Source organism: Schistocerca piceifrons, chromosome 3 (assembly GCF_021461385.2).
Source record: "Schistocerca piceifrons isolate TAMUIC-IGC-003096 chromosome 3, iqSchPice1.1, whole genome shotgun sequence".
NCBI lineage: Eukaryota > Metazoa > Arthropoda > Insecta > Orthoptera > Acrididae > Schistocerca > Schistocerca piceifrons.
Window position 1 is genome coordinate 550,625,000 of NC_060140.1, and position 26,892 is coordinate 550,651,891.

A 26,892-nucleotide genomic window follows, 5' to 3' on the forward strand; every position below is an offset into this window, starting at 1 on the left:
TCACTGTATGTGCTGCTGTATCCAGTCCACGTAGCAGGCGACGCGCGTGAAGACGGCCGGGAACCTGCTCTTGCAGCCGGCGCCCCACGACGTCAGCCCCACCAGCTTGCCGCCCACGAACAGCGGCCCGCCGGAGTCACCCTGTGCAGGCGACCACTCTGGCTCTAGCTTAACTCTGATTCGTCTCATCGTTACTTGCGCCGCACAAGTAGCATTTACACGACACGAGTCATATCCCATCTGGGAGCAGACCGGGACCATACCTGTACGCTACAACTACGATTTTAATCGCCATATCGCCTCATTATGGTTCCCTCTTGTGAGACTCCGCCTTACCGGAGGCACATTCAGTGCTGGGCGGGAGGCTTTGCACGCCTCAGTGACGCTGAGGGCTATGCAGGCGGTAGCAAAGCTACTGGCAGGACCACCCAAGCCGGATAGGCCTCATTGAAGGGGTCTGACGAAGAGTCCCACAACTCAGGGAAGGGAGGACTCTTGGTGTGTTTTTTTTTTTTTTTTCTCTCTCTCCAGGGATCTCCGTCGGTAATGGTTGGGTGTGGATGGGATGACCCACTATTTCCCGAGCTGAGGACTGGCCAGTGCTGCCAGACCTTTTCCACCGTAAACTCTGGGCATAATTCAGGGAGCAGTGAAACGTTGTGTGTTTCGGAGAGCGGTAGCCTTGGCTTCGCCGACTGGACCGCGTGGAAGGTACATACTTCTACAAGAAAAAAGCCATCAACCTCGAGGTGTGCTTCTACGTGCTGATGATGTGAATGGCTGTAGAGGTGAAGCAGTATCCAGCGGGCAACCTCTGCTGCACCCGCCGCCCCCACAGTTCTGTAAAGGCGCATTCTCACGAGTCAAGTTTAACTGAGCGATTTTATCTGATCAGCAAAAGTTCGTTGAAAAACCTAGTGAGAATCTTTTGTTTCAGTAGAGTTGATTAACTCTGTACTGGATCAGGAAAAGTTTGAGTGGGTAAAACTTCATCGTTCAAGTGAGGAGTCATCTTTGAGATGAACCAGGCACTGACACGTATGTACTCTCTGGATCGTGCAACTGGCATGTCAGTTGATTTGCAAGTCGTATAGTGTGCCGGTGTTTTCTCTGTGTGGTGTTTCGCATGCCGTGTTTTCAAATATCTCACAAAATTAGTGGCAAGTCGTCCGAAAACGTTTGAACCATACAATAAGCACGATTGTTTTAGGAACCATCGTTTGAATAATGATAAAAGTAAAGATGTGCGGGAAAACACTATGAAATGTATAATAAAAGAAGTGAACATTTCTGGTTCAACAATTTTTAAGTAGAAAACAATACACTGAACTTTCAATAGGAGTTACTCAAAATTTTCTTCAGACTTTATCAAATGATTCTGTATCCTTCACTACCTTCTAACGCTAATTTCCTTAGCAATGTGTCTGAAGCTCTCGATCGGTTTCTTAAGGTCCACTGTCTCACCCAAAAACGACGCTTTCGACGATTGTTACTTGATAAATTGTTCGCATTTCTTCTTGTATCAAGGACTAGTTAAAGTAGCATTCAGAGTTTGCTGAACATCTGGGTCGACATTTGTTTTGGCGTGGTAACGGGGCACTAGTCTGCCATAACACTTTCATTGTAATCTAGAGAGCACGTATCCCGAACATTGGGCCGATTCCTGACCAGGAACTGCTGCTCACCAGCCTGCGCGTAAGACATAGCCCATTAGCACAGGGTTTCCTCCTCTGGCAGGAAGATCTGTGAAGTTTGTGGTGTGCCACTTTCGGTTCAGCATATTTTGGCTGTGTGTGTGTGTGTGTGTGTGTGTGTGTGTGTTCATGCCGACATCCGAGCAGCCTTTATTTCGGTTTGCCTGGAAATCTGCAAATCTCGCCGTCATTGACACAAGTGTTACACGGGTCACTCCTGGGGAGGTGGAGGGGGACTCTTAATATACTATAAACTACTCCGCATGTGGGGACAGCCTTCGCGTCCCCATCGCCTCTTCCCCCCCCCCCCCCCCCCCCCCCGAAGAGAATGGTAGGCTGACTTATCGTCAGGGCGTTGATAACCGTGCTGTTGAGTTCCCTGCATCAAAATATCATCTCCTTAAGGTCGATTTACATGGCACGTCAGTGAAAGGGAGAGGCAGAAGACATGACCCTCAAATGGTGTACTTATATTAGACGGAGCGTCAGCTCAAAGTAACTTTTACTCAGCCCTGTCCCGAACGGAGAAAGTGTGTTTGATATGCTAGCCATGATCCAAATAGGTCAGACTACACAGTACTATCAGAATTAAAATATCAACAGTCACACTTAATAACGATTGCTCTTGATAAAGTTTGTATGGCAAACTGCTGAAAAGTGAAATAGGAAAAGTGTTTTTTAAACGTCTCAAGACATCCACATTTATTTGCAAGCAAAAATAGAAAAGAACATCAAGCTTTCAAAAGATCTACAAACGAAACGGTACAAACTGTTCTCTTCAAAACGTAATCTCTTAATACAGCATATCTGGAGGTGTTTTCACGTACGTAATGGCACCATTATTTTGTTGCAAGTTCCAGCCGCCAGAGCGTGTTAGTCTACGTAACGCCTTGAGAAAATGGCGACTACACCGCGACAGAAGAGCTGGCGTGTCCTCCGCGTAACAGAATGGGAGTCGGTAACCGCGTTTCGACGAGCCACTTTGCAACACTTTCGCCAGCCAGGAGCCAACCAAGAGCCTCTTCTCTTGTGACTGGTACGGATAATTTGAAGATGAGGGCGCTATTCGTAACAGCAAAGCTCCAGATCGATCTCCTGTCTCGCAGTAAAATGTGGATCACGTTCGCGCAGCATTCCAACGAAGCTCGCAGAAATCAACACGTCGAGCAAGTCTTGAGCTTCAGGTCCTACAAACCATTTCGAAAACCCTGCATGAACGCTTGCGCATGGGACTGTACGGACTGAAGTTGGTCCAGGCACGCACTCCAGCAGATTATGCTGCACGATGTGATTTCTGCACCGAGATGTTGGCGGGGATGGACGGTCAATTTTTATTGACGAAGCTGTGTTTCACACTAGTGGTAAACTAATCGGCACAATGTTGGTTTTGGAAAACAGAAATCCCACTTTTCTGTCTGATACATGAACGAGATTTGCCAAAAATGTGCGCAATGTAGAGGGAGAAGACATACGGCCCATTCTTTTTTGCAGGGAAAACTGTCGTACGTATTTGCTACCATGACATGCTTCTCCTCAATTGCAAGAAGATTCAAATTACTTCATCTTGCAACAAGATGGTGCACCTCCTCGCTTCCACTTGGCTGTACGAGAACACCTAAACAAACATTTGCCTGGACGATTCATCGGCCGTGCAGGTGCCGAGGATGATGTGCGCTGCAGATGGCCACCACGCTAACAAGACTTAACCCCTTGTGATTTTTTGTGGGGTTACGTGAAAGATAGTGGATTTCCAAGATTCGGGAGGAGTATGAATATCATCGCGACGTTTGCTTTATGACTGCAGGAGAACGTAACGTGTTCCTGCTTCCAGAAAAGGAAAAAAATCCAAAGATATTCTATTTCCAGAATAAGGCTTGAAGTGAATAAATTGTATTGTTTCGTTTGTATATACTTTCGTTAAATATAAAGTTCCCTTGTGTTCACACTGTAGACACCGACTGGCTATAATTAAAGTTCCGTGTTTGAGCCATTGTTGGCGGAAAACTATTTACCGTCTAAGCGCCCAATTTTAGAGGAATGGTGTTCAGATGGTGCGCTGCAGAATTTGCGTTGTTGGTAGTGTTCGTCTGATGACGTGCCACATGGCGCAGGTACTGATACGGGACATTGCAACTGTAAAACGCACTGGAGCCTGTATTTCAAGCCAGTCACTGAGCGTGGGTCTGGACAAGGAGAGCAGACGTAGAGGGCGTTTACATTATCCATTGTTTCTTCCCTTGTCTATGCTACAAATACCGTCAAAAACTACAGTATTCTTTTCTCCATCAATAGAGCTGGATTTTTCACTGTTGAAACACGTCAGTCAACATATGTTCTTATTTACACACAGCGTAATACGTTTTCTCTGTCCACGTGTTGTAAAACGTAAACCCTAAATCAATTTTTGCTTACAGGTATCTGACCTTTCTCGTAGAAGACCACTCAGTTGAGGAAATATCCAGGTTGTCTCGTAACGTTTGCAATTTGTAAGGAAAGGGAAGCTAAATAATAAAATGAAGACAATTAAGGTGCAAAAGCACGAAAACCACTAAAACATCAGTGAGTGCAGCGAAATTAACTTGAGATGTTAGCAGGTGAAGACGCCGTTCCCGCCATCAACGTCAATGTCAGAACTGTATTCCCGAGAAACGTTAACGCCCCGTTACCAATGCCGTCGTTTGTAATGCAGTGTGGAAACTTTGCTGTTCAGTTTCGTCAAGTACGAATCGACATTAAATTTGTAAATTCCTGTTATTATCACTAACGCAATACAGAACGTCTGAATTGAGAAAGTGACGCTTCCATTTCAGCTTAACTTTCGTCGCGCATATTTTTCGTTTTACTTTATATCTTTAAACTTTTCTCGCTCATACACTGCTCCGTTCTAAGGTGGTGAGTTTTAGGCTTTGCTGGAGACCAGAGTAGTGTGTTTGCAAGCCCCACCCTGGACTGGACGGTACTCCACAGCACTTACTTTGCAGGGTCCGGCGCTGCCATCCGCGACTCCGGCGCACAGGTTGGTGTCATGGATTACGCCGTCTATTTTGTCGTAGGCTGCCTTGCAGTCCCTCTGGCTGGTTACGCGCAGCTCGGCTTTCTGGAGGCGCTCAGACGGCGTTGTTCCGCCCTCCTGCACAGCCGGTGCACTGCCGCGTTTGGAATTCGTATGAAAATATCAAAATACATTTTACCGTTACGTGTAAAGATTACTGATAACTGACGTACAGCCGGCCGGAAATGCAACTTTCTGTTCAGATAATCTGAACCTAGGTGTGACGAAAATGTTCTGTAGACACCGAAATAAATGTGACGGTATTCGATTTAAATAGTGCAGTCATGTTATCGTCAGTATGTGATTAACTGATCCACGCTCACGATGTACAGCTGAGGAGGAGTAATTAACTGCGGTGACGTTGCCTGTGCAATTTGGCTAAGCTAAAAGTGGTGATGAATCTCACTTGAACAACGGTACAGATATGGACTACTAAATAGCACCACAGTCACAGATCTTCTTCACAGTCGTAGACCTTTCTTTAAAGTCTGCTACAGCTCAGTGTCTACGATGAGAACGAGCTGTACGTCGTCCCTGGATCGGACCGCTAGAGCTCTGGCTTATTGGCGTTTCAGCTCCCTCCCTCCCTCCCCCTTATGCACGTCACAGTAGTTTGCAGAGTACAGATTCACTTCTACTCTTCCACAGTGAGGGGTCCATTATTTAAAAAGTAAGTAACCTAGCCACGTTTTGTTTTCTCGCCCACTCGCCTTTTGATAGTGCTCAGGTCACGTATTAGAAATGATCTCTTCCAAGGTCTTAAATTCGTGGTCGCTGCCATGACCTTTCATAATCTGTTACGTCCAGTTCTTGAAGAGTTCCAGAGTGCTACCATCTTTCACACTGACGCTTGTAAAACTGTGCGCCAGACGGGATATACTTTTACATCTCTTGCCGGTGTGGAACGCCTTCTCTGCCGGGTATGTGTTGTATGTTACGGCAGAGCTGACAGTTGTAAAGAGAGCCCTCCATTCCCCCCTGCGGGTCCGGGGGTTAGAATAGGCCCGAGGTCTTCCTGCCTATCGTAAGAGGCGACTAAAAGGAGTCCATCCCCCTCAAGGGGGTAGTTAGCGCCTGCGTCCGGAGACGGACGGTCCCACGACCTATATTTGTGGTCTTCTTGGTTTTTCACTTCTCGTTTCTTCCTTCTTTGGTTGGTTCCTTTCTTTGTTCTTCTCCATCTCACTGTCTTCCTTACTCTTTCCCTTGCCTTCTTCTCCTTGCCTTCTTCTCCTTGCCTTCTTCTCCTTGCCTTCTTCTCCTTGCCTTCTTCTCCTTGCCTTCTCTGGTCTCCGCTTCGGCGTTTGAGTCAGTCTGTCCTCTCTCTCTCTCTTCCTTTTCCTCTTCTTCCTTCCTCCCTGTGCGCGCCTGAAGGGCGACCCACGCGTTCGCACGCGTAGCTGGTGACGAGGTAACGCGTAATTCCCCGCCCTGGGTAGACAAGTAAGGCACGCACGTACCCCTGGTAAAGGCCAGGCCCAGGGAGGGATGATTGCCTGAGCTGATACCTTCTGACCATGCCGATTGGTCCCTCCGTCTGTTTCTCTGGAGGTGTGACCTGAGGTGTAAACATTCACCTAAGGCGGGAGTGCCCTCTGAGAGGGTCCCCATAAGGAAGGAGCGCGCCATCGGAGACGCTGGCAATCATGGGGGATTCCTCCGCAATGGATTTCTCTTCTTCTCTCTCGACTTCTGCCCACAAACGGAAACATGACCAGCCCCCAGTGACAAAAGTACTACCGCCTACCACACAGTTCCTCGTCATTTCTCGATCTGAGGACGGAAAGGATTTTTCCTCTGTCAACCCTTTCGTTATCCAGAAGGGCGTAGATGCCATAGCCGGTACTGTTAAGTCTTGTACGAGGTTGCGTAATGGTACCTTGTTACTAGAAACTGAGAGCGCCTTTCAGGCACAGAAACTGCTTCGAGCCACACACCTGTACACGTTCCCTGTCCGGGTGGAGGCTCACCGAACTTCGAATTCGTCTCGTGGTGTGGTCTATACTAGATCCCTCGACGGATTGACTGACGAGGAGATTGTCTTTCCTCGCTGAGCAGGGCGTGACGGCTGTCCATAGGGTCATGAAAAAGGTCAACAATGACCTTGTACCGACCCGGACACTTTTCTTGACCTTTGATAGTGTTAAGCTGCCATCGGGCATCAAAGTGGGCTACGAGGTTATTTCTGTTCGCCCCTATGTCCCGACACCTACGCGCTGCTACCAGTGTCAGCGTTTCAATCACACTCGACAGTCTTGCTCCAGTGCCGCTAAATGTGTCACTTGTGGCAGGGATGCCCATGAGGGTGACTGTCCACCTCCGTCTCCTCGTTGTGTGAACTGTCAGGGTGACCATGCAGCATCCTCCCGCGACTGTCCCGTCTATAAGGAAGAACGCTGTATCCAAGAAAGAGAAAGTGTCCACCTCGGCTGCTCGCAAGCTATTGGCTAGTAGGAAGCCCACGCTGCTCCCAGCGGGGAAATACAGTACTGTCCTCGCCTCTCCTCGGACTACCAGGGAGGTGGCAACCCAGACATGCGATCTGACCTTCAGCACCACGGTTGTCCGTTCGGCCAGTGCTAAGATCGCGCGGTCGACGTCTCCTCTTCCTCCCATCACCCCACAGACACCAGCCCCTTCATCAGCTTCTGCTAAGACGAAGACCCAGAAGTCAGATGCAAGGGCCTTCAAGAAGGAACCGTCCCGTGCAGACTTCCTATGTACCTCGACCTCCCAGCCATCGACCAGTACTTCCACCAAACGACCTTCCAAGAAGGCTCATAGGAAGCACAGTTCTCCTTCTCCGCCACGGCGCATTTCTTCTCCTGCGCCACCCAGCGGTTGCCGCCCCAGGCCGTCATCCGTTTCGCCTGGCCGCACCGCTGGTAGCCGAATATCTGGCCGTTCACCGGCGGAGGAAGCTCCCCCTCCCGGCCATCTTACCAAGATGGCCGATGAACCTATAGAACCAATGGACGATGACTGTCCGCCTACTGATAGCGGCGGCAGTGCTCGCTCGAAGCCAGGCCCTCAGCGGCCTTCGAGGTGACCCCCTCTTTCATCTTCCTTTTCTTCTTACGATGGCACTTATTCACTGGAATATTCGCAGCATTCGCTCCAACCGAGAGGACTTGAAGTTGCTGCTCCGCTTGCACCGTCCGCTCGTCGTAGCCCTCCAGGAAACGAAGCTACGCCCATGCGATCAAATTGCCTTGGCACACTACACCTCTGTGCGTTTTGACCTACCCCCTGTGGTAGGTATCCCGGCTCATGGATGGGTTATGTTGCTGGTCCGGGATGATATTTACTACGATCCCATCACGTTGCACACCGGCCTGCAGGCAGTTGCCATCCGAATTACTCTCCCCACTTTTACATTTTCCATTTGTACCGTTTACACTCCATCGTCGTCTGCCGTTACCAGGGCAGACATGATGCAAATTATTGCTCAGCTACCTGCACCACTTTTGTTAACTGGAGACTTCAATGCCCACCATCCCCTTTGGGGCTCACCAGCATCCTGCCCGAGGGGCTCCCTGTTAGCAGACCTTTTCAACCAGCTCAATCTTGTCTGCCTCAATACTGGCGCCCCTACTTTCCTTTCGGACACATCTCACACCTATTCCCATTTAGACCTCTCTATATGTACTACCCAATTTGCACGCCGGTTTGAGTGGTATGCACTTTCTGATACATATTCGAGCGACCACTTCCCGTGTGTTATCCATCTCCTGCAGCATACCCCCTCTCCGTGCTCATCTAGTTGGACCATCTCCAAAGCAGACTGGGGGCTCTTCTCTTCCAGGGCGACCTTTCAGGATCAAACCTTCACAAGCTGCGATCGTCAGGTCGCACACCTCACGGAAGTCATTCTCACTGCTGCTGAATATTCCATCCCTCACCCTACTTCTTCTCCACGTCGCGTACCGGTCCCCTGGTGGACCGCAGCATGTAGAGACGCTTTACGTGCTCGTCGACGTGCTTTACGCACCTTTAAACGCCACCCTACAGTGGCGAATTGTATCAATTATAAACGATTACGTGCACAGTGTCGTCGTATTATTAAAGAAAGCAAGAAAGCCAGCTGGGCTGCTTTCACAAGCACCTTCAACTGTTTTACTCCTTCTTCTGTTGTCTGGGGTAGCCTGCGCCGGCTATCTGGCACTAAGGTCCACTCACCAGTTTCTGGCTTGACGGTCGCGAATGACGTCCTTGTGGCCCCTGAGGATGTCTCCAATGCCTTCGGCCGCTTTTCCGCAGAGGTTTCGAGCTCCGCTCATTACCACCCTGCCTTCCTTCCCCGCAAACAGGCAGAGGAGGCTAGGCCACCTAACTTCCGCTCCTCGAATCGTGAAAGTTATAATGCCCCATTCACCATGCGGGAACTCGAAAACGCACTTGGCCGGTCACGGTCCTCCGCTCCAGGGCCTGATTCTATTCATATTCAGATGCTGAAGAACCTTTCTCCTGCGGGTAAAGGTTTTCTTCTTCGTACTTACAATCGCATCTGGATTGAGGGACATGTTCCCGCATGCTGGCGCGAGTCTATTGTTGTCCCGATTCCTAAGCCGGAGAAGGACAAGCACTTGCCTTCCAGTTATCGACCCATCTCGCTTACCAACTGTGTCTGTAAAGTGATGGAGCGAATGGTTAACTCTCGTTTGGTTTGGCTGCTCGAGTCTCGACGCCTACTTACCAATGTACAATGTGGATTTCGTAGGCGCCGCTCTGCTGTTGACCATCTGGTTACCTTGTCGACCTTAATTATGAATAACTTCTTGCGGAAGCGCCCGACCGCGGCTGTGTTCTTTGATTTGGAGAAGGCTTACGACACCTGTTGGAGGGCGGGCATTCTCCGCACCATGCATACATGGGGCCTTCGCGGTCGCCTCCCTCTTTTTATTCGTTCCTTTTTAATGGATCGACAGTTCAGGGTACGTGTGGATTCTGTCCTGTCAGACACCTTTCTCCAGGAGAATGGGGTGCCACAGGGCTCAGTTTTGAGCGTCGCTCTCTTCGCCATAGCGATCAATCCAATAATGGATTGCCTCCTAGCTGATGTATCAGGCTCCCTTTTCGTGGACGATTTTACCATCTATTGCAGCGCGCAGCGTACATGTTTCCTGGAGCGCTGTCTTCAGCGTTCTCTTGACCGTCTTTACTCCTGGAGTGTCGCCAATGGCTTCCGTTTTTCTGCCGAGAAGACGGTCTGTGTTAACTTCTGGCGCTACAAAGAGTTTCTCCCACCGTCCTTACGACTCGGTCCCGTTGCTCTCCCATTCGTGGAGACAACAAAATTTTTAGGTCTTACATTTGACAGGAAACTTAGCTGGTCTCCACATGTGTCATATTTGGCTGCCCGTTGTACCCGTTCTCTAAATGTCCTCCGTGTTCTCAGTGGTATGTCGTGGGGAGCGGATCGAATCGTCCTACTTCGCCTATATCGGTCGATCGTCCGCTCCAAGCTGGATTATGGGAGCTTCGTATACTCCTCTGCACGGCCATCCATCTTACACCTCCTCAACTCCATACAACATCGGGGTTTACGACTTGCGATCGGAGCGTTTTATACTAGTCCCGGCGCGATATACTGCTTCGTCGGTATGCCTGTCGGCTACTGGCAATGCCCGACCACCCGTCTTATCGTTCCTTTTTTGACGACTCTCTCGACCGTCAATACGGGTTGTATGTCTCTGCCCTGCTACCCCCTGGAGTTCGCTTTCGTCGCTTCCTTCAACACCTTAATTTTTCACTCCCTGCAACCTTTCGAGTGGGCGAGAGCCACACGCCACCTTGGCTCCAGGCTCAGGTTCGCGTTCACGTTGACCTCAGCTCGCGGCTCAGGTTCGCGTTCACCTTGACCTCAGCTCGCGGCTCAGGTTCGCGTTCACCTTGACCTCAGCTCGCGGCTCAGGTTTGCGTTCACCTTGACCTCAGCTCGCGGGTCAGGTTCGCGTTCACCTTGACCTCAGCTCGCGGCTCAGGTTCGCGTTCACCTTGACCTCAGCTCGCGGCTCAGGTTCGCGTTCACCTTGACCTCAGCTCGCGGCTCAGGTTCGCGTTCACCTTGACCTCAGCTCGCGGCTCAGGTTCGCGTTCACCTTGACCTCAGCTCGCGGCTCAGGTTCGCGTTCACCTTGACCTCAGCTCGCGGCTCAGGTTCGCGTTCACCTTGACCTCAGCTCACTCCCAAAGGAGGTTACCCCCCGTTCGGTCTACCACTCCCGTTTTGTCGAACTTCGCTCGAAGTTCATTAATATGACCTTCATTTATACAGATGGCTCTAAGACCAATGACGGGGTCGGGTGTTCTTTTATTGTCGGGGCACAAAGTTTCAAATACCGGCTCCATGGCCATTGTTCGGTCTTCACAGCTGAGCTCTTTGCCCTCTACCAGGCTGTTCTTTACATCTGCCGCCACCGACATTCTGCTTATGTCATCTGCTCCGATTCCCTGAGCGCCATCCAGAGCCTCAGTGATCCGTACCCGGTTCACCCTTTCGTGCACCGGATCCAACGCTCTCTTCAGCAGCTGGTGGACGTCGGTTCTCCGGTTAGCTTTATGTGGGTTCCTAGCCATGTCGGTATCCCTGGGAACGAAGCTGCAGATGCCGCGGCCAAGGCTGCGGTCCTCCAGCCTCGGACAGCTTCTTGTTGTGTCCCTTCGTCAGATTGTAGCAGGGTCATTTGTCGGCGCATTTTATCGCTGTGGCATGCCGATTGGGCTGCACTTACAGACAACAAGCTTCGGGCCTTGAAACCTCTTCCCGCAGCTTGGACGTCCTCCTCACGCCCTTCTCGGCGGGAGGAGGTAGTTTTGGCCCGGTTACGAATTGGACACTGCCGGTTCAGCCATCGCCATCTGCTGACGGCTGCGCCGGCGCCGTTCTGCCCATGTGGGCAATTGCTGACGGTCCGCCACATTTTAACGTCCTGTCCGGATTTTAACACACTGCGTCTTGATCTTGGCCTGCCATGTACTCTAGATGCCATTTTAGCGGATGACCCACGAGCAGGTGCTCGCGTTCTTCATTTTATCAACTTGACCACCCTCTCTAAGGACATTTGATTATGCTGTTTTTTTAATCCTATGCCTGTCAGTCTGTCTTTTATCGTGTTTTCCGTTTCGTTGCTGTTTTAAACTTGTGACTCGCGGTGCATTCCTAACGTAGTCTGGGCGCTAATGACCGTTGAAGTTGTGCGCCCTAAAACCACAAAAAAAAAGAGCCTTCCATTGTATTAAGCGGGTCTCCCTTGTTCGTGTTCTAGCGTGTACTGACTCAATGAGCAGCCTCCAGGCTACTGACCGATGCTATTCTTGCCACCATTTGCTCTCCGCTATTCATGACCTTCCCACTGTTGCTGTTTGTTGAGTTGCCGTTCTCGTGACCGACTGTTTGTCTAGACGAGCGTTTAGTCGCTCCTTTTTTGCCTCCGTCAGCTGCTTGATTTGCTGGTGCACGTGAGATCTCTGCTCGCTCGCAAACTGAACATCTCTTGGGCTACTGCCCCATGTAATGAACTTCGCATAATCAAGGTGACTAATGTTGCACGATACTCTTCCTACTTCTCCCGGAAGCAATCCACAGCCCTCTATCGTCTCCGCATCGGGCATGCTAGGTTAACCTACAGTTCTCTTTTGTGCGACGAGCCACTCCCACATTGTGGCTAAGGAGATTTACAGACAGTAGCTCATTCTTGGTGGAATGCCCTCTCCTTTTGGCCCACCACGCTAAGTTTGGACTTCCGGAATCATTACCTCTAATATTGGCGGACGATACATGGATGACTGAACTGGTTCTCAGTTTTCTTCGTGAAAGTGATGTGTGTTCTCAGTTAAAGGTTTCAATCTATCTCAGTAGCACGGGCAGGCTGGTCGGGGATGTGGCGTCTTCCACTGTGTGCTACGTGTGGGGAATCCCCGACCCTATCTCCTTGATCAAGCTATTCTTTCACCCCACTTTTCCTCTGTTCACATCGCTTTTAGATTCGGTTTACCTCCTTCCTGCCGCACCCAAATTTTCTATACAGGGTGTCGCATTTTGTTGAACAGCGGGCGCTCGTTACAGTAATGGATTAGGGATAGGACAGCTGAGGGTGGGACGTTTCCTGTTCATACGGAGCCACAGGGGCGTCCACTTGCAAACTTCCTGTTTCTCTCATCGAGCTTTTATTACTGACGGTACGAAATATGTCGATTACGTTTCTAGCTGGCTCTCTTTTACTGTTATGAATGTCCCGACAAAATCAGAAAACGTTCTCAATAGACATTTCTACTTCCGGATGCACCTCTCTGGGCTCGAGTGACTTATAACCTCGTTCTGGTATAACAACCAACCAACCCACCCAGTCACATTTTGGGAGCTCCATATAGTACTGAGCTTTCAGAATATCTTTCTCGTATGTCGGCCTTTTTAAATCGCCAATGTAACTAAATGGCTCCACACTGACCCATTCTCTGTTGTTAGCACTATTATTTGCCGAAAGAGAAGGAAGGAAATAGTCTTTAGAGAATGTGGTGCGGTTCGTAATCCGTATGTCATACCGTCGACTGACCCAGTGTAAAGGCACCCTTGGTAGCAGTGAATCACGCCATACGATATGGTGTTCTGAGAGGCGGGTTGACATTCAGGGAATGTAACCTGCATGGAGTTACAGTAACAAATGGTTCAAATGGCTCTGAGCACTATGGGACTCAACTTCTGTGGTCATAAGTCCCCTAGAACTTAGAACTACTTAAACCTAACTAACCTAAGGACATCACACACATCCATGCCCGAGGCAGGATTCGAACCTGCGACCGCAGCAGTCGCGCGGTTCCTGACTGAGCGCCTAGAACCGCTAGACCACCGCGGCCGGCTATTACAGTAACAGAGTGTAATAAGAGCCTTAGCGATTTGGTGTTTGTGCTGTAGACTTAATACAACAATGCCGTTTCCTAAAGGAATTACGTTAGTGTAGCGTAGCGGGACTTACATCAGGATTTAAAACTTCTTGTTAAATAGAAATCGGCAGGTTATACTTCATTTATTGATCCACAAACAGAGAACTATTTTCTACTTCCGCCGTGGATGTCTGACGTGACCGCTGCTGTTCATTTTGTTTGATTATATCGTAATGAATGACTGTAATTGCTATCTGCTGTCTTCTACATGGGGTGGCTGGGTATGAGGAATTATTTTCCGACAATAATGCTAATAATAGCCAGTTATATATTGTACAAAAAATCGGCCTGATGCAGAGATGGACGTCTAGTTCTTGACATGGAGAAACAAAAAATCATTCATGTGTTCAAATGTACTACCCTCAGTTGTGATAAGTCTTTTTTTAGTTTAAAATGTACAAACGTTACTAATGTCAAAGTGAATCTCAGCCCTATTGTATCATCATGTTTCAGAATTTTGTAGTTAAACAAATTTTACTGTTCAGAAATGTTCTTGTCATAAGAAACACGCAGTTGATCAAATTGTAAGGGGTAAAACTTTCAAAGGTCTAGAGCAATCATTTCATGGCCCTGATTTTTGTGTATTTAAAAATGTATGCCATTATTGGGAGAAAATGTTAAGAAAATATTTCAAATACGAGATTTGGTTTTCAGGACAACATAGGTAGCCTTTGTTAAATACACATGGGAGACGAGCATGCGACAAAAAATAAGCCCATAAATGTAAAAAACCAGTTTGAACGCCCTTTAAGTAATACGCAACCAGTAGCTATACACATTTAACAAAAAAAATTACTTAGTTTAAGTATTGCCTGCAGCTCGTATTTTATGTCATAGTTAAATATTTGTATTTTAGCGTTTCAGGAATTCCTAGAAAATTTCCTACTCCGGTCCTTAATTAGGGTAGTGCCACAGTGAGTCTCCTCCTTGCTAAAACCGACATTTAATTGTACGACTCAACAACAGAGAAGGCAAATGTTCGAGGTGCCAATGCGGCGAGGCTTACCATGCGAAAGCAACAAACATCACTTGTCAACACGTTTCGTCACGCCACACACAGTACTGAGTGTCGACAGTTTGAGTAGCAAATGTTGGCAGCTGACCTCCACGAGCCCCCAGCCGACCACGGTGGCGACGGCGTCCACAGGCACGATCTGGTCCTGCCGCGGCAGCCGCGCCGGCCCCACCTTCGAGCCGTCCAGTCGGAAAGGCTCCACCACCTGCGGCGAGGCACAGGCTGGCTACGGCACCACAGCACAGGCGGCCGGGAACACGCGGTGCAACTGCTTCTCTACGGATCTGTATTAAAGTTTTAGGAGTGGGCTTGGTCCCACTCAAAAACCTGTGTGACTTGGCATATCGGAAGTTTGTTCCCCAGGAAAACTATGCTAAAGGTAGCTTACGCTCACAGACCACCAGAATATGTTGCCAGCAAAGGGCGTAGCATTGCGAAGATTGTCCACTGAACTCCAAATGGTCCCAACACCAATGCAGGGTGGTTCTGCTTTAGTAGTCCGACGTGAACATCTTCGCACTACGTCATAATCTAAATTCCTTCTAGAGCCTTTTAGAGTTTGTAGAGACGCAAGTATATGTCACACAGTTTAGAAATTGTTCCATTTCATTTCATAGAAGTTATTTCTTTATTCTGTCATAACTTAAAAAAAAATACGATCAGTAGCAGGGCAGTTGTAAAAGCAGTGAGATTATAGAGCGCTGAGGGTGCATCTGCCATATATCGGCTGCAGGGTAAAGTAAGGCAGCTCGTTAGTAGCCTAATAAGTACGCAGTCGATAATCTGTAACTGTGTTTTAAATGTATAGCTATAAATAATATTTTTTTGTATTAATCTCTATATATTGTTAAGTAGATCTTAGTTTTAAAAGTATTATGAAGCTTTGTAACTAAAGCATCTAATGAGTCATGGCTTTAAAGAGACTTCCCCGCGGAAGGGTAAGACGGGAGAAACGTTGTGACAGTAAGTTCCAGAACAGTTCTCTTTGAGTCGAAAGGGTTGCGAAGTAGCGTGTGGTGCGATACCCACGTACCGTATAGTGTGTTGACTAAATTGAGCACAATCATTGTTAAAGGGCCTCGGATGGACGGGAAATTAATGCTACACATAATTCTACGATAGTAAGCAGCTATTTGTCAACCAGACATAAGTGGCAATGCTACTACGAGGGCCAGCGGGAAGTTGTTGTTTGCTGTGAAGGAGGCAGACATTACGTTTCAGCAGTACCCCCAATTCCCATATTACGATGGGAATTAAGACTTGGAAGCCACTGTGTAAAAGCCGCTAAACCATCCATCGGTAGCAAAATCTCGTCAAAGGCTGCAATACGGTGCTCAACGCCACAAAAGAACTGAAGTATTTATTTCTATGGTGAAGTTCAGTATATTCTATTTTTCATATTGGCGGACATATTGTAAAAGTCATGATTCGTTGTTATCTTGTGCAGGTAATAAAATTTAATAGTTTAAAAGCAACAAGCTTTATCTCAGTGTTATTATTTCAGTAGATATTTAGTATGTCCTTTTCACATACTCTGATATTTCATCAGCAACATTTTCAGATCATAAGCTGGTTATACTTAGGCCTATATAAAGTGCTTAATATTATCGTATTAAACAAAGCATCGATGTCTACAGAGTATCAGTTATTTTATTACATTGACAAGCGTAATAAAAGCAGATGCAGAAGAAGGCAACAAAAGATACTGTGCGCATTTTCATTACTACAAAAAAGATTATTACTATGGTGTTCAGAACATACGATTTTACTGATTCTTGGCGTTTGACAACCTAAATTTGTTTCAACAAAAGTCCAGGAAAGTGTTTAAGTTGCATTTAAGTACTATCAATTCAAAAATTCTCCACGTTGAAAATGATGAGGAAACGTCAGTGTAAAAACTCATTTTCAACCAATGGTCAATTCTGTGTAAAGATAATGTTACAGAAAGATGTTTATTAGTTACAAAAACTACAAATACCACCACCACAGTAGATACTGATGAAAGTGTCTTTTGCTGCTGTAACGAAAGTAATACGTGTGTAGGATCCATATTGTCCATATGCAGTGTATGTCGCTATTTCAAAGTGGTTATGATTTATATTGTGTGCTCTCCTCCCACTTGTTTGCTTGTCAAGTTACTATATTGGTTCCAATTATTCAAAATTAAAGATTGTTTGGTGACAGCTTGTGCTTAGAGCGATTAACGAAATCAACAGTGAGGTGTTGCTACACGTGAGTGTCCGCCCATTATAATTAAGAGTCCAATCGCCAACCACGGTCATTTATAGACGAAAACTGGTCCGTATAAGGATAGAACTAGGGGGTGCATCGAAAGTTCTGCTGTCACAAGATGCCGATGAACCTATGAGTAACTTGGGTTTAACGAGCAGCTGTCTTTCTGCAGCGAGGTATTAGTGTGAACGAGATACCTTAGGGATGAATGTCGAATGAATGTACGGGACACAGTGTTTGGTAAATTTTTGTGAATGAAATTTTAATCCCTTCTTATCCACACAGTTACTTCTTGTCCCTAGACATTCTCCACACCACTAATCTGCGCGTGGCTGTCTACGTAGATCGGTGAAATATATTCAATCTTATCCCACATTCCGCCTAAAACGGTCTAGGAAAAGCGGTGCGTGTCACTGCCAGTATTACGGAACTACACACCGTTTTGTTGGTGAAGTTATTAAACAAGGTGACTCAAAAATCCGGTCCCATAGGACAAATGGGGCGAACCAGAACTCTGCCTACCAATTTTCAGAGGGTGTAGTATGCAGGGTGGTCCATCTGAAGTTTCGGATGAGATTATCTCGAAAACTATATATCGGGTAAAAATAGTGGGTAAGGCAAGATCGTAAGCTAAAAGGGAACATCAAATGATACTACACGTGACCTCCAGCCCCCGCCCCCTTGGGTGGGGCGGGGGGCAACTCTTAAATCTTAAATGGAAACACCCTTTTTTAATTGCAGATTCTGATTCTCCATAAAAAGTAATCAAGTTTTGTCTGAAACATTTTTTAAACCATTGACAGATGGCGCAGAAATCGAGAAAAAAGTAAAATTAGGGGAAGAACTCTAATCTGTTTAGAATTATCCGAGAAAGACGCATCAAATTGATTGAAAAATGTGCACCAGTTCTTTCGTTACGCCAAATCAAGCTATTTTTGTACAAAATGGACTGTATCCAGGAACGACGACATGGACGTAGTAGAATGATGTTCCCATAAGGTGCTTCATTAGTGTGAGTCCCCTTGAATCTCAGAATTTGGGGTGCTTAATTAATGAAATTAGACACTAAGAAATTGTTCAAAACTATCCCCATTTGCTTCAATGCATAAAGTCAATCATCTGCGAAAGTTGTCTACAGTTTCGAGCAGCACATCCCGTGGTATGGCTGCACATGCCCTTCGAATGCGTTGCTCCATATCCTTTCGGGTTGTGGGCTGTCTTTCATGAACAATATTTCTTAAATAGCGCCACAAGAAAAAATCAGGAGATGTTAGGTCTGGTGAACGTGGAGGCCACTGAATTGGTCCGCCGCGTCCTATCCACCGACCAGGGTACGGCAAAATTAAAACGTTCCACCCACTTTTAGCATAATGGGGAGCTGCTCTGTCCTTTTGGAACCACAATCGTTGCCTAGTTTCAAAATCAACATCTTCCATTAGCTCCAACAAATCATCGTAGAGAAGTTGTAAATAAGATTCCCCAGTAACATTTCGGTCAAAAAATACGGTTCTATCAAGTAACCGTTTAAAAGTCCACACCAGGCCATTAACGACCGTTTGTGTTCATTGTCAACGCGTCTGTGCCAGTGTGGATTGACAGGGGACCAATAATGACAATCAAGACAATTTAATTTGCCATTGTTTTTTAATGTGGCTTCATCGGTGAGCAAAACGCATAAAAAAAACCATTGTCACCTGTTATCATTTCCAAGGCCCATTGGCAGAAATGCACGCGTATTTGCATATCTTTCGGCGTTAGTGCCTGTGTCAGTGTGATATGATATACAAGATATTTATATGCCTTCAAAATCCTCAAAACAGTTGATTTCGGCATTCCGGTTTCTCTCTGACTCGCACCACTACTAATTTCTGGATCCATTTGAACACAGGCGAGAACGGCAAGGGTACGAGCGTTATTTTCATTGTTTTAGCGATGACGAGGTAGACGGTGCATGTACCCATTTCGAGCTCGTTGAGTGCAATTTCGAAAATGTTTTCGCTTGGATGTCGTCTGTTTGGGAAACGATCCGCATAAAATTGCGCAGCTGCAGCGTAATTGTTATGGTATTCACCTAAAATTATCATATCAACAATCCCTGTAAGAGGATAGTGAGCCATGTTTCGCTAAAGAATAATTTACTTTCGCAATCTGAAAGTGAAGTGACGTCTGATCGCATTGCACCGACCTTTACACTGAGCCATAGTTCGCAGTTTGGCCACGGTAGCTTCTCAGTCGGGTGAGTAATCCCTAACGAGATTTTAACACCATTCCGCCTCCCCTCCTCCCCCACTCTCCATAAAAGACTGGGGCGGGTAGGATACATTTTGCAAAAAAAAATAGCTTAATTTTGCACCGTGAAAGAATTGGTGCACATTTTGTATCGATATGATGCGTCCTTCTTGGATCATTCTAAATAAACCAGAGTTCTTCCTCGATTTTTAATTTTTCTCGATTTCAGCGGCATCTGTTAATGGTTTGAAAAATGTTTCGGACAAAACTTGATTACCTTTTTATGAAGAATCCGAATCCGCAATAAAAAATAGGTGTTTCCATTTAAGATTTAAAAGTAGCTCCCCGCCCCACCGAAGGGGGCGGGGGCTGGAGGTCACGTGTAGTATCATTCGATGTCCCCCTCTGAGCTTACGAACTGGTCTTACCCACTATTTTTACCCGATGTATAGTTTTCGAGATAATCTCATACGAAACTTCAGACGGACCACCCTGTAGATGAAAACAAGAAAAGAATGTCGTGCAAACACGGGTCTAAACTGCATACCTTATGTATTATGAGCACTTGGTCAGTAGATGAGATGTGTTTCATTGTAGCAAAGACGAAGAATTGCTTATAGCTCGTAGAATATACAATTTAGAGCCCGTGTTTACTGTACACTTTTCTCTTGTTTTAGTCCACACTACCACTCCAGAAAGTTGTCAGATCTGGTTAACCATATTCGTCCTGTGGAACATGACATTGAAGTCAGATTTCGTCGTGTGACGAATGTGATTCAGTTCAGTCACAAAATTTAGCCATATGTGACAAAACAGGACCCCCTTCGGATGTTACTCTAACTAGAAAGGACGTGCTCATCTAATAGTGGAGGAACTATGATAAAACTCTGATTCCTCACGTCCGAAAGTAACTGTAACCAAGAATATCTAACTTTTCCCAGGATTAACTGAATATTACGCTTACACGTGTAAGCAAGGCTCATGTACCATAACATCATGAGTATTCCCACATCTGCCAAAATGTTTCCCCCCTGACGTAATATTTTAACAAGTCGTAGTGGGTTACGGTCTGCTACTGTGATGGCGGACACTGCACAACGTGCATATTTGATACACAGGAGAATGATCCACACACAAAAACAAGACAGCCTGCAACTGCAGATAAACACTCACAAATAAAATAAATTTTTATATATGTATATGGGAAGATAACAGGCTTGCAAAGAAATGACACCTGTAAAATCAGTTGACTTACAGAACAGAAGTGATTCTAATCATTAAGATACCGAAAAATTCAGTTCAGCGTTGAGTGCAACTTCAGTTGTTCTAGAGACAGTGGATATGAAAAAGTAACATAAATTTGACACAATTATTAAGTAGCATATAAAGTTTTTCACAGCAACAGTTCGGGGGGGCTGAGCTTGTTTATGATTAGCAAATCTTCGCTTGGCTGGTGGTGTCGGCGAATCGTCGACGTTGGTCCATAATCCTTGAGTATGCAGTCCAGTAATTATCATCGTCTTGCTGTTCTTCTTGATCGTAGCCGGCTGTTGTGAATGCAGAAGGAACTCGAGATGATGATAGAACTACCTCGTTCAGCGCAAGTATATGCGGTGACGAAAGTAGGACAAGCTTCATGAAGTTAACGCATGACGTATCCCAACGTCATAATGTTCGTCAGCTGTTAATAGTAACAGTTTTAATCCTGTGGTTTCCCGTTGGCTCACAGTCCGGTTCATTTCACAGAACAACCGCCCGCAATTAAAATCACATTAATGTACTCGTATATGCTGTATTTGTAATTTGATTAACTCCGCGGTATGCATCAAACAACCTGTGCTGTGCGGAAGCCACCGCAAACTCAAATCAGTCGCGCGGCTGTCAACACACCCGTACATTGGAGATTAATGTTCTTTATATCAATTCACGGCAAGAAAATACTTTGACGTATTTCACTTTAATTTAACAGTTAGCGGTGTTCATTAAACAGACCGTGCTGTCAACAGTTAGAAACGTAGACTTTGAAGCATCCACGCAGCTTAACAGGTTGCAGATCATAGCATTTAAGATTAAAATGCCAAATAGCAATTACGACTAATAAGCAACACGAAACTTACGTAATTAGTTCCTTAAACACGGTACGCACCGAAAAAGCAAAAGCGTATTGCCTATCAAACAGTTACTTTGTCCGCCACGGACGCAGAACACACTTAGCACTCGCGCCCCATAACCCTCTTCTTGTTCCCGCCTTAGAATCTTTGTTCATGCTTTCCACTGTAGACGTATCGATTATCGGTACCCTTCTTCACCGTCCAACGCATGTCGCTTAACACTAATGGCGTACGACCTTGTACAGTTTCAGAACAAAAATACATCATCACATTTTCGTGCTCACGGAAAATGAATTCAAACAAAGTGTTAGTAAACGTAGGTACATTGAGCATCATAAAAATGAGAATAGCAGTTACATTCGTGACAACTGCGTGACTTACACAAATACAGTTGTACAAAGAAATAAATTTACAACACTCGTCTTGAAATACTTCTTTCGCTGTATCATGAAAATAACTCAAAAAAAGGAAAAACAAAGTACAGGAAAAGGGGGAAAAAGTATTATACTGCGGCGTAGTGTTATCTTCCCACCAACAGTGGCTCGGCAGTCACGCAGAATGGTATACTGGAGTTAATGAAAAACACTGTACGGTGGATAGACTTGATGCCGTATTATTTTCCCCTGTAGAGAGATAAGTTCTATCGTAAGTTATCACTTGAGGATCCTCTTCATGACGTTTTTAGTGTAAAGTGGATAACCGCAGTAGACGACATTCTGTTCGAAATGGACTATCTTGTGGAAATCCGCTGAGAGTCTTGCGGTGTTACCACAATAAACGATTATGACGCTAATATTAAAAAGCTGCTTCTTCTTCTTCTTCTTCTTCTTCTTATTATTATTATTATTATTATTATTATTAATACAGAGTAAGGTTACTCTTACTTCTTCAGTAATAAGCTTCTAGTGCCTATTCCAACTTCAGGTGTGCTCTGTACGCTAGCGAACGCGAAAGCTGCCAGGGCCTAAGACCTGTTTCAGAATCCTTACAACGCTACCAGTGTCGGGCCTCACAATGGAAGCAACGGCTGCTCCGGTAACGCGGATTGTGAACACACAGCTCAAATGTTACGTAGGCCTCTATGACATCGCCAAGCCGGATGGAAATGCCAGAATTTGGCAGCGTCAACAGAAAAAAAAGGTGCGTAACAGGTCGATCCAATAGCGGAAATACATTCCAGACGTCACGATTCGTACAAGAAAGTGACGTACACAGTACTTTCCTCTTGAATCTACACTGTGGCGTAGTAGTTTTTGTAGCGAGGAGATAACGTTAAGAATCTTGTGTTAATGAACTTAGATTTGAAGTTTGGCGTAAGGAGAGATACTCTCCATGGCAATTTTGTTTGCAACATATTTGTCAGTAGATTTGAAAAATGCAAGTTACCGATGGTATATATGGAATAAATAATCTAACAAGCAGTGCAAAGACAAAACTTCAGTAACGATATGTACAACAACGGAATTAATCTTTCTTTTTGGAAACCTGCCACTATTTTACATGAGAGTACACGATAGTGATGTCATTAATACCCGTTACTTGCTGAGTTATGTTTGATTTACAGTGAATTTATGGACGAATAAATTACACAGCAGACGATTGGGTGCATGCAGCTAAAACACACATGTTAAAGACAACCTTTTCGGAAAGAATATTGCGGTGCCCAAACCTTTGAAATGTATCGTAGGCTTCAATAAAACCTGGTTTAAACAAAAAGTGTTTTAAATGTATTGCTTGTTTATTTTGCACTAAAACTTGTTCCTGGGAGCCGTTAAATATAATTATTAATATATTTCGTTATAAATTTACTCGTGGTCTGCTGATATTAATACTGTTACACACGTTAAGTCTTCCTGCTCCTCCTACATCTCTTCATCATAAAAAAAGTGTATTTTATTCAGCAGTCTGATTCAAAACATATGTTGTCGGCTCAATTTCCTTTTGTGGCCTGAACTTACAGCTAATTTACACAGACTCTTCTCGTCGTTCTTTACTTTCAGGCACGCTACCTTGATAGTGCCACAGACCAATAGATAAAACTAATATTTATTTTGGCTTCGTTACTAAGGTGAATCCGAATACAGTTAAGGGTGTTTAATTCGGATCAGGATACCTGGAGGGGACTGTGCAACCGATTAATGTTCGTCAGATAGTTATGATTTACTTTAGTGGACTATACATTGCACAACGGAATTAAAGGATAAAAATTTCGGAAATATCTAATGCCCACCCAATGCGTGCATAAGTTGGAAATTTGGCTCACAGGTGCGTACAACCTTCCTCTGTAATTATGCAAAAACACGCTGTCCTGCGACATCACCCTCGGGCTGGATGACGCAAGGTGTACACACAGGCGGAAAAAAGTCCATAACTGAGTAATTCATGTGACGTGTAAGGTACGTAAACTATATCACGTGGGCACCAAATTCAACCACAATTCTCCCCAATGCCGTCGCGGACGTGTCACACGACTGGAAGGTCGTCACACCCTCTCTTACCCTCATTTCACCCCTTCTTACGCCTATGCGATGGAGGTCAAAACAGCGACGCCCAGCGTTGAAATCGCACAGTTTTCGTACGAATGGTTGAGTAAAATGTTCCAGACACACCGCCGCTTAAAAACGGCTAGAAAAGGCCGCAAGGGGTGACATAAAGAGCGACTATGAAACCACCTCTTTCCTTGGCACGTTGATTCCCAAACATATCACGGCCGAAAAGACGTTCTCCACAACCTTTGACACTACTGACACCCTCTAGCGGGTCAACCGTTCTGTAAGGAGCTTGTGGGGCTTGCACTCCCATAGGACGTGACCGCAGCCGCAGTGTTAGCTCTCGTGTACAGCTGGAACCACTGCGTACCGTTCGAAAGCATTCGAAGAAATCTGAACGTGATCCGAAGCAACTAAGAGTGCTTACGTTTTTTCAGCGCTCCTATTTTGTGGCCTATGCCGTAATCAAGCATGGCTGCAACATTAAGAAGTGCACGAATAATATGGCAATGAGTCCCTCAAAGACCCTTCCTCCAGTTTAGCGTCACCTCCAGTGCCTCCCGCGCACCTTTGTTGTGTACTTTACGAATGTACCTACAGAAATTTCGACACCAGTTCAGCCTGACAGCTGTCCTAGCGCCTGAAAGTAGGCGAACCTCACCGAAGGTGTATCGAGGGGGTTTACTAAATATCTGGACACTACAGCAGCCGCCAGGCTGGTTTGGTGTCGCAATTTCTGGAGGTACATTTTTAACGCTCTTACCAAAGATGCGAAGGTGGCACCGAGGGTGTTGACGAAATCGTGGGCCCTGGAGGAACCGTTTGCCGTTTCATTCATGCACATGTTACTGTTGCATTGCTGCGTGATCAAGCCACAGGAGTGCTGAAAAACGCCCAAGAGTGTCAGCGGTGTCAAAGGTTGTGAAGGACGTCTTTCTGCTATTCACCGCGCTGCAAACTGTCGTGAAATGTGTGGAAATCGACGTCCCGAGGAAAGATATGGTTCCACTGACGCCCTCTGTGCCGCCTCCTGAGGCCTTCCCGTGCATTTGCTGAGCGGCGGTGTGTGTGTGTGTGTGTGTGTGTGTGTGTGTGTGTGTGTGTGTGTGTGTGCAAACAGCGCGATTTCGACCCTTGGCATCGCGATTGTGACCTCCATGGCAGAAGCGTCAAGAGGAGGGGTGGCACGTGGCTGAGACTGTGTGTGTGACGACGTTCGCAACGTATGGCAGGTCGACGATTGCACTGCGCAGAATTTGGCGCGAATGTGACACCATTAACCCACCGTACGGCTCACATCAATTTCTGAGCTGTGGCCTTTCTTTCCCTGTGTGAACGCCTTCCTATTTCAAGCGCCGCTGAGACCGAGGGTGATCTCGCAGGGCGCCATGCTTATGCATCATTGCAGAGGTTATAGTCACCTTTGAGCCCAGTTTCAAACTTCCGCCTCGCAGTGAGAGGCGATTACGGGGTTTCGAAAAGTAATCGTTTAACTGTTTCGTAGTGCAGATACAGTAATATTGTCCCATACTCACGGAATCAGCGTAGAGGGAGCAGATATAGGAATCCTGATCTGCCGCCCATGGAAAGGTTCTAGTGGAGGTGGTCTGCCGCTGCCGTTGTCCGATTTGTTATGAAGTGTGCAGTGCGTATCTGTGTGGATCACTGTGGATAAGAGTGATGCTGGATTTGTGTTGTCATGGTTCAAAGGAGAAGAGACGGTGAAACTAGGAGCCGGCACATGGCGTAGTGCTCGCGAATAGCGGCGAGGGGTCGCCAAGCTCAACGTCACCATCCGACGAACGGATCTCCATCAACAGTGTCACATGCCCTCACTTCATGGGACACTGCGGAGAGGTTTGGAGTTTAATCCAGGACATTGAGGCAAAGACTGGTGACAAGAAACGTTATGCCATCACCAGGCTTCGTACCAGTTTATCTCGGAGTCGAGCGTCACCGCACAGGCGTGTGTTAGCGAGCTCGGATACGGTTTGTGGCGCATAAGACAGAAAATTAGAATGTTATTTCCCTTCTTTTAGTCGGTTCTTTTTTCACAACAATACTGAGTATGCACGTTCTCATTAGTTAAATGTTTTCACACAGTAGTCTCCCAAATAGATCGCTACACTACATTGGCGCCACTTTTATGTAATGCTGGAAGAAATTTTTGTGTGTTGTTAATTAAGAGAACTATTAAGAACTAAACTGTCTTCCCGGCGTCGCCTTCGTCTTCAGAAAGAGAAAGACACACTGATGTCCAGAGAACAATAAATGTCTTCATAATTATATCGACTTCGATTTTTTTCTACACTGGAGGCGGCAAAATGATATGTAACAACCGCTAAACGTACAGCTACCAGATGCCTCTTTCCAGCGGGTGCTGGAAAAGCACATGCAGTCGCAGGCTCAGCCACAAATATGCAACTGCATCAGTACATACCAGCCATTCACCTCAAGTGTACAGAAAAGCACCTCGCCCCGATACCGAAAACGGTCTCTGGCGTACAGAATACCCCCGGGGCTAGCACACGAGTGCGCTCAGGAAATGATACGGTAACAAAATAGCTGATGTTTGGTACAACAATTTAATATTTAATAAGAAAAAACGTCATTCTATAGTCGCAGCCGTGGTTTGTACAGTAAAGGCCGATGTTTGTCGAGCTGTCCGGGCCTATATTTAGGTACTTAAACAAGTTATTTCGTCGTCATTTGTACATAAATTTGCACTGACCTGTCTGCTTTCAATTATGATTTGTATTGATTATTTTTGACGTCGTACCTTGAGCAGAGCGATGTCGTGGCGCCAGAAGTTCACTGGGTCATATCCCGGGTGGACGAGCACTCCACTCAGCTGATGGCGCGTGCCGCCGTAGCTCAGCGACGTCGTGCCGGACACCACCGACAGCGAGTCCACCTCACTGTGACAGGGCACAGCCGCGGCGTCACTTCCACTCGCCTCTGGCAGAGTGAGACGGCAGAGAGCGCTGTAGCCACCACTAACTACAGCTACGACCTCGTGCTGGGATGCCGCGACTGTTAGGATGATTGGATGGGCATTGGGTTGGGATGATGGGTCGGTGATCAGATGGGGCTGATGATGGGGAGGGGGATGATGGGAATGTGGCAT

The 26,892-nt window shown here is 46.4% G+C and overlaps 1 protein-coding gene across 1 annotated transcript; it reads right to left on the bottom strand.

The window, feature by feature from the left end:
- Positions 1 to 26,892, bottom strand: LOC124788826 (trypsin-like). The gene is made up of 4 exons (XM_047256107.1): positions 26,545 to 26,892; positions 14,793 to 14,909; positions 4,669 to 4,824; positions 1 to 240 (listed from the first exon to the last, which is right to left on the bottom strand). Exons 1-4 carry the CDS (start codon positions 26,890 to 26,892, stop codon positions 1 to 3), a joined length of 861 nt encoding a protein of 286 aa, XP_047112063.1.

What these genes read in the sequence shown, in the direction of transcription:
- LOC124788826 (XM_047256107.1), bottom strand. Translation starts at nt 26,892, where the DNA reads ATGCCACATTCCCATCATCCCCCTCCCCATCATCAGCCCCATCTGATC. An exon ending in ACGACATCGCTCTGCTCAAG is followed by an intron (nt 14,910 to 26,544) that starts GTACGACGTCAA and finishes GCCTCGCCGCAG; the next exon opens with GTGGTGGAGCCTTTCCGACT. An exon ending in GCAGCGCCGGACCCTGCAAA is followed by an intron (nt 241 to 4,668) that starts GTAAGTGCTGTG and finishes GTCTGCTCCCAG; the next exon opens with ATGGGATATGACTCGTGTCG.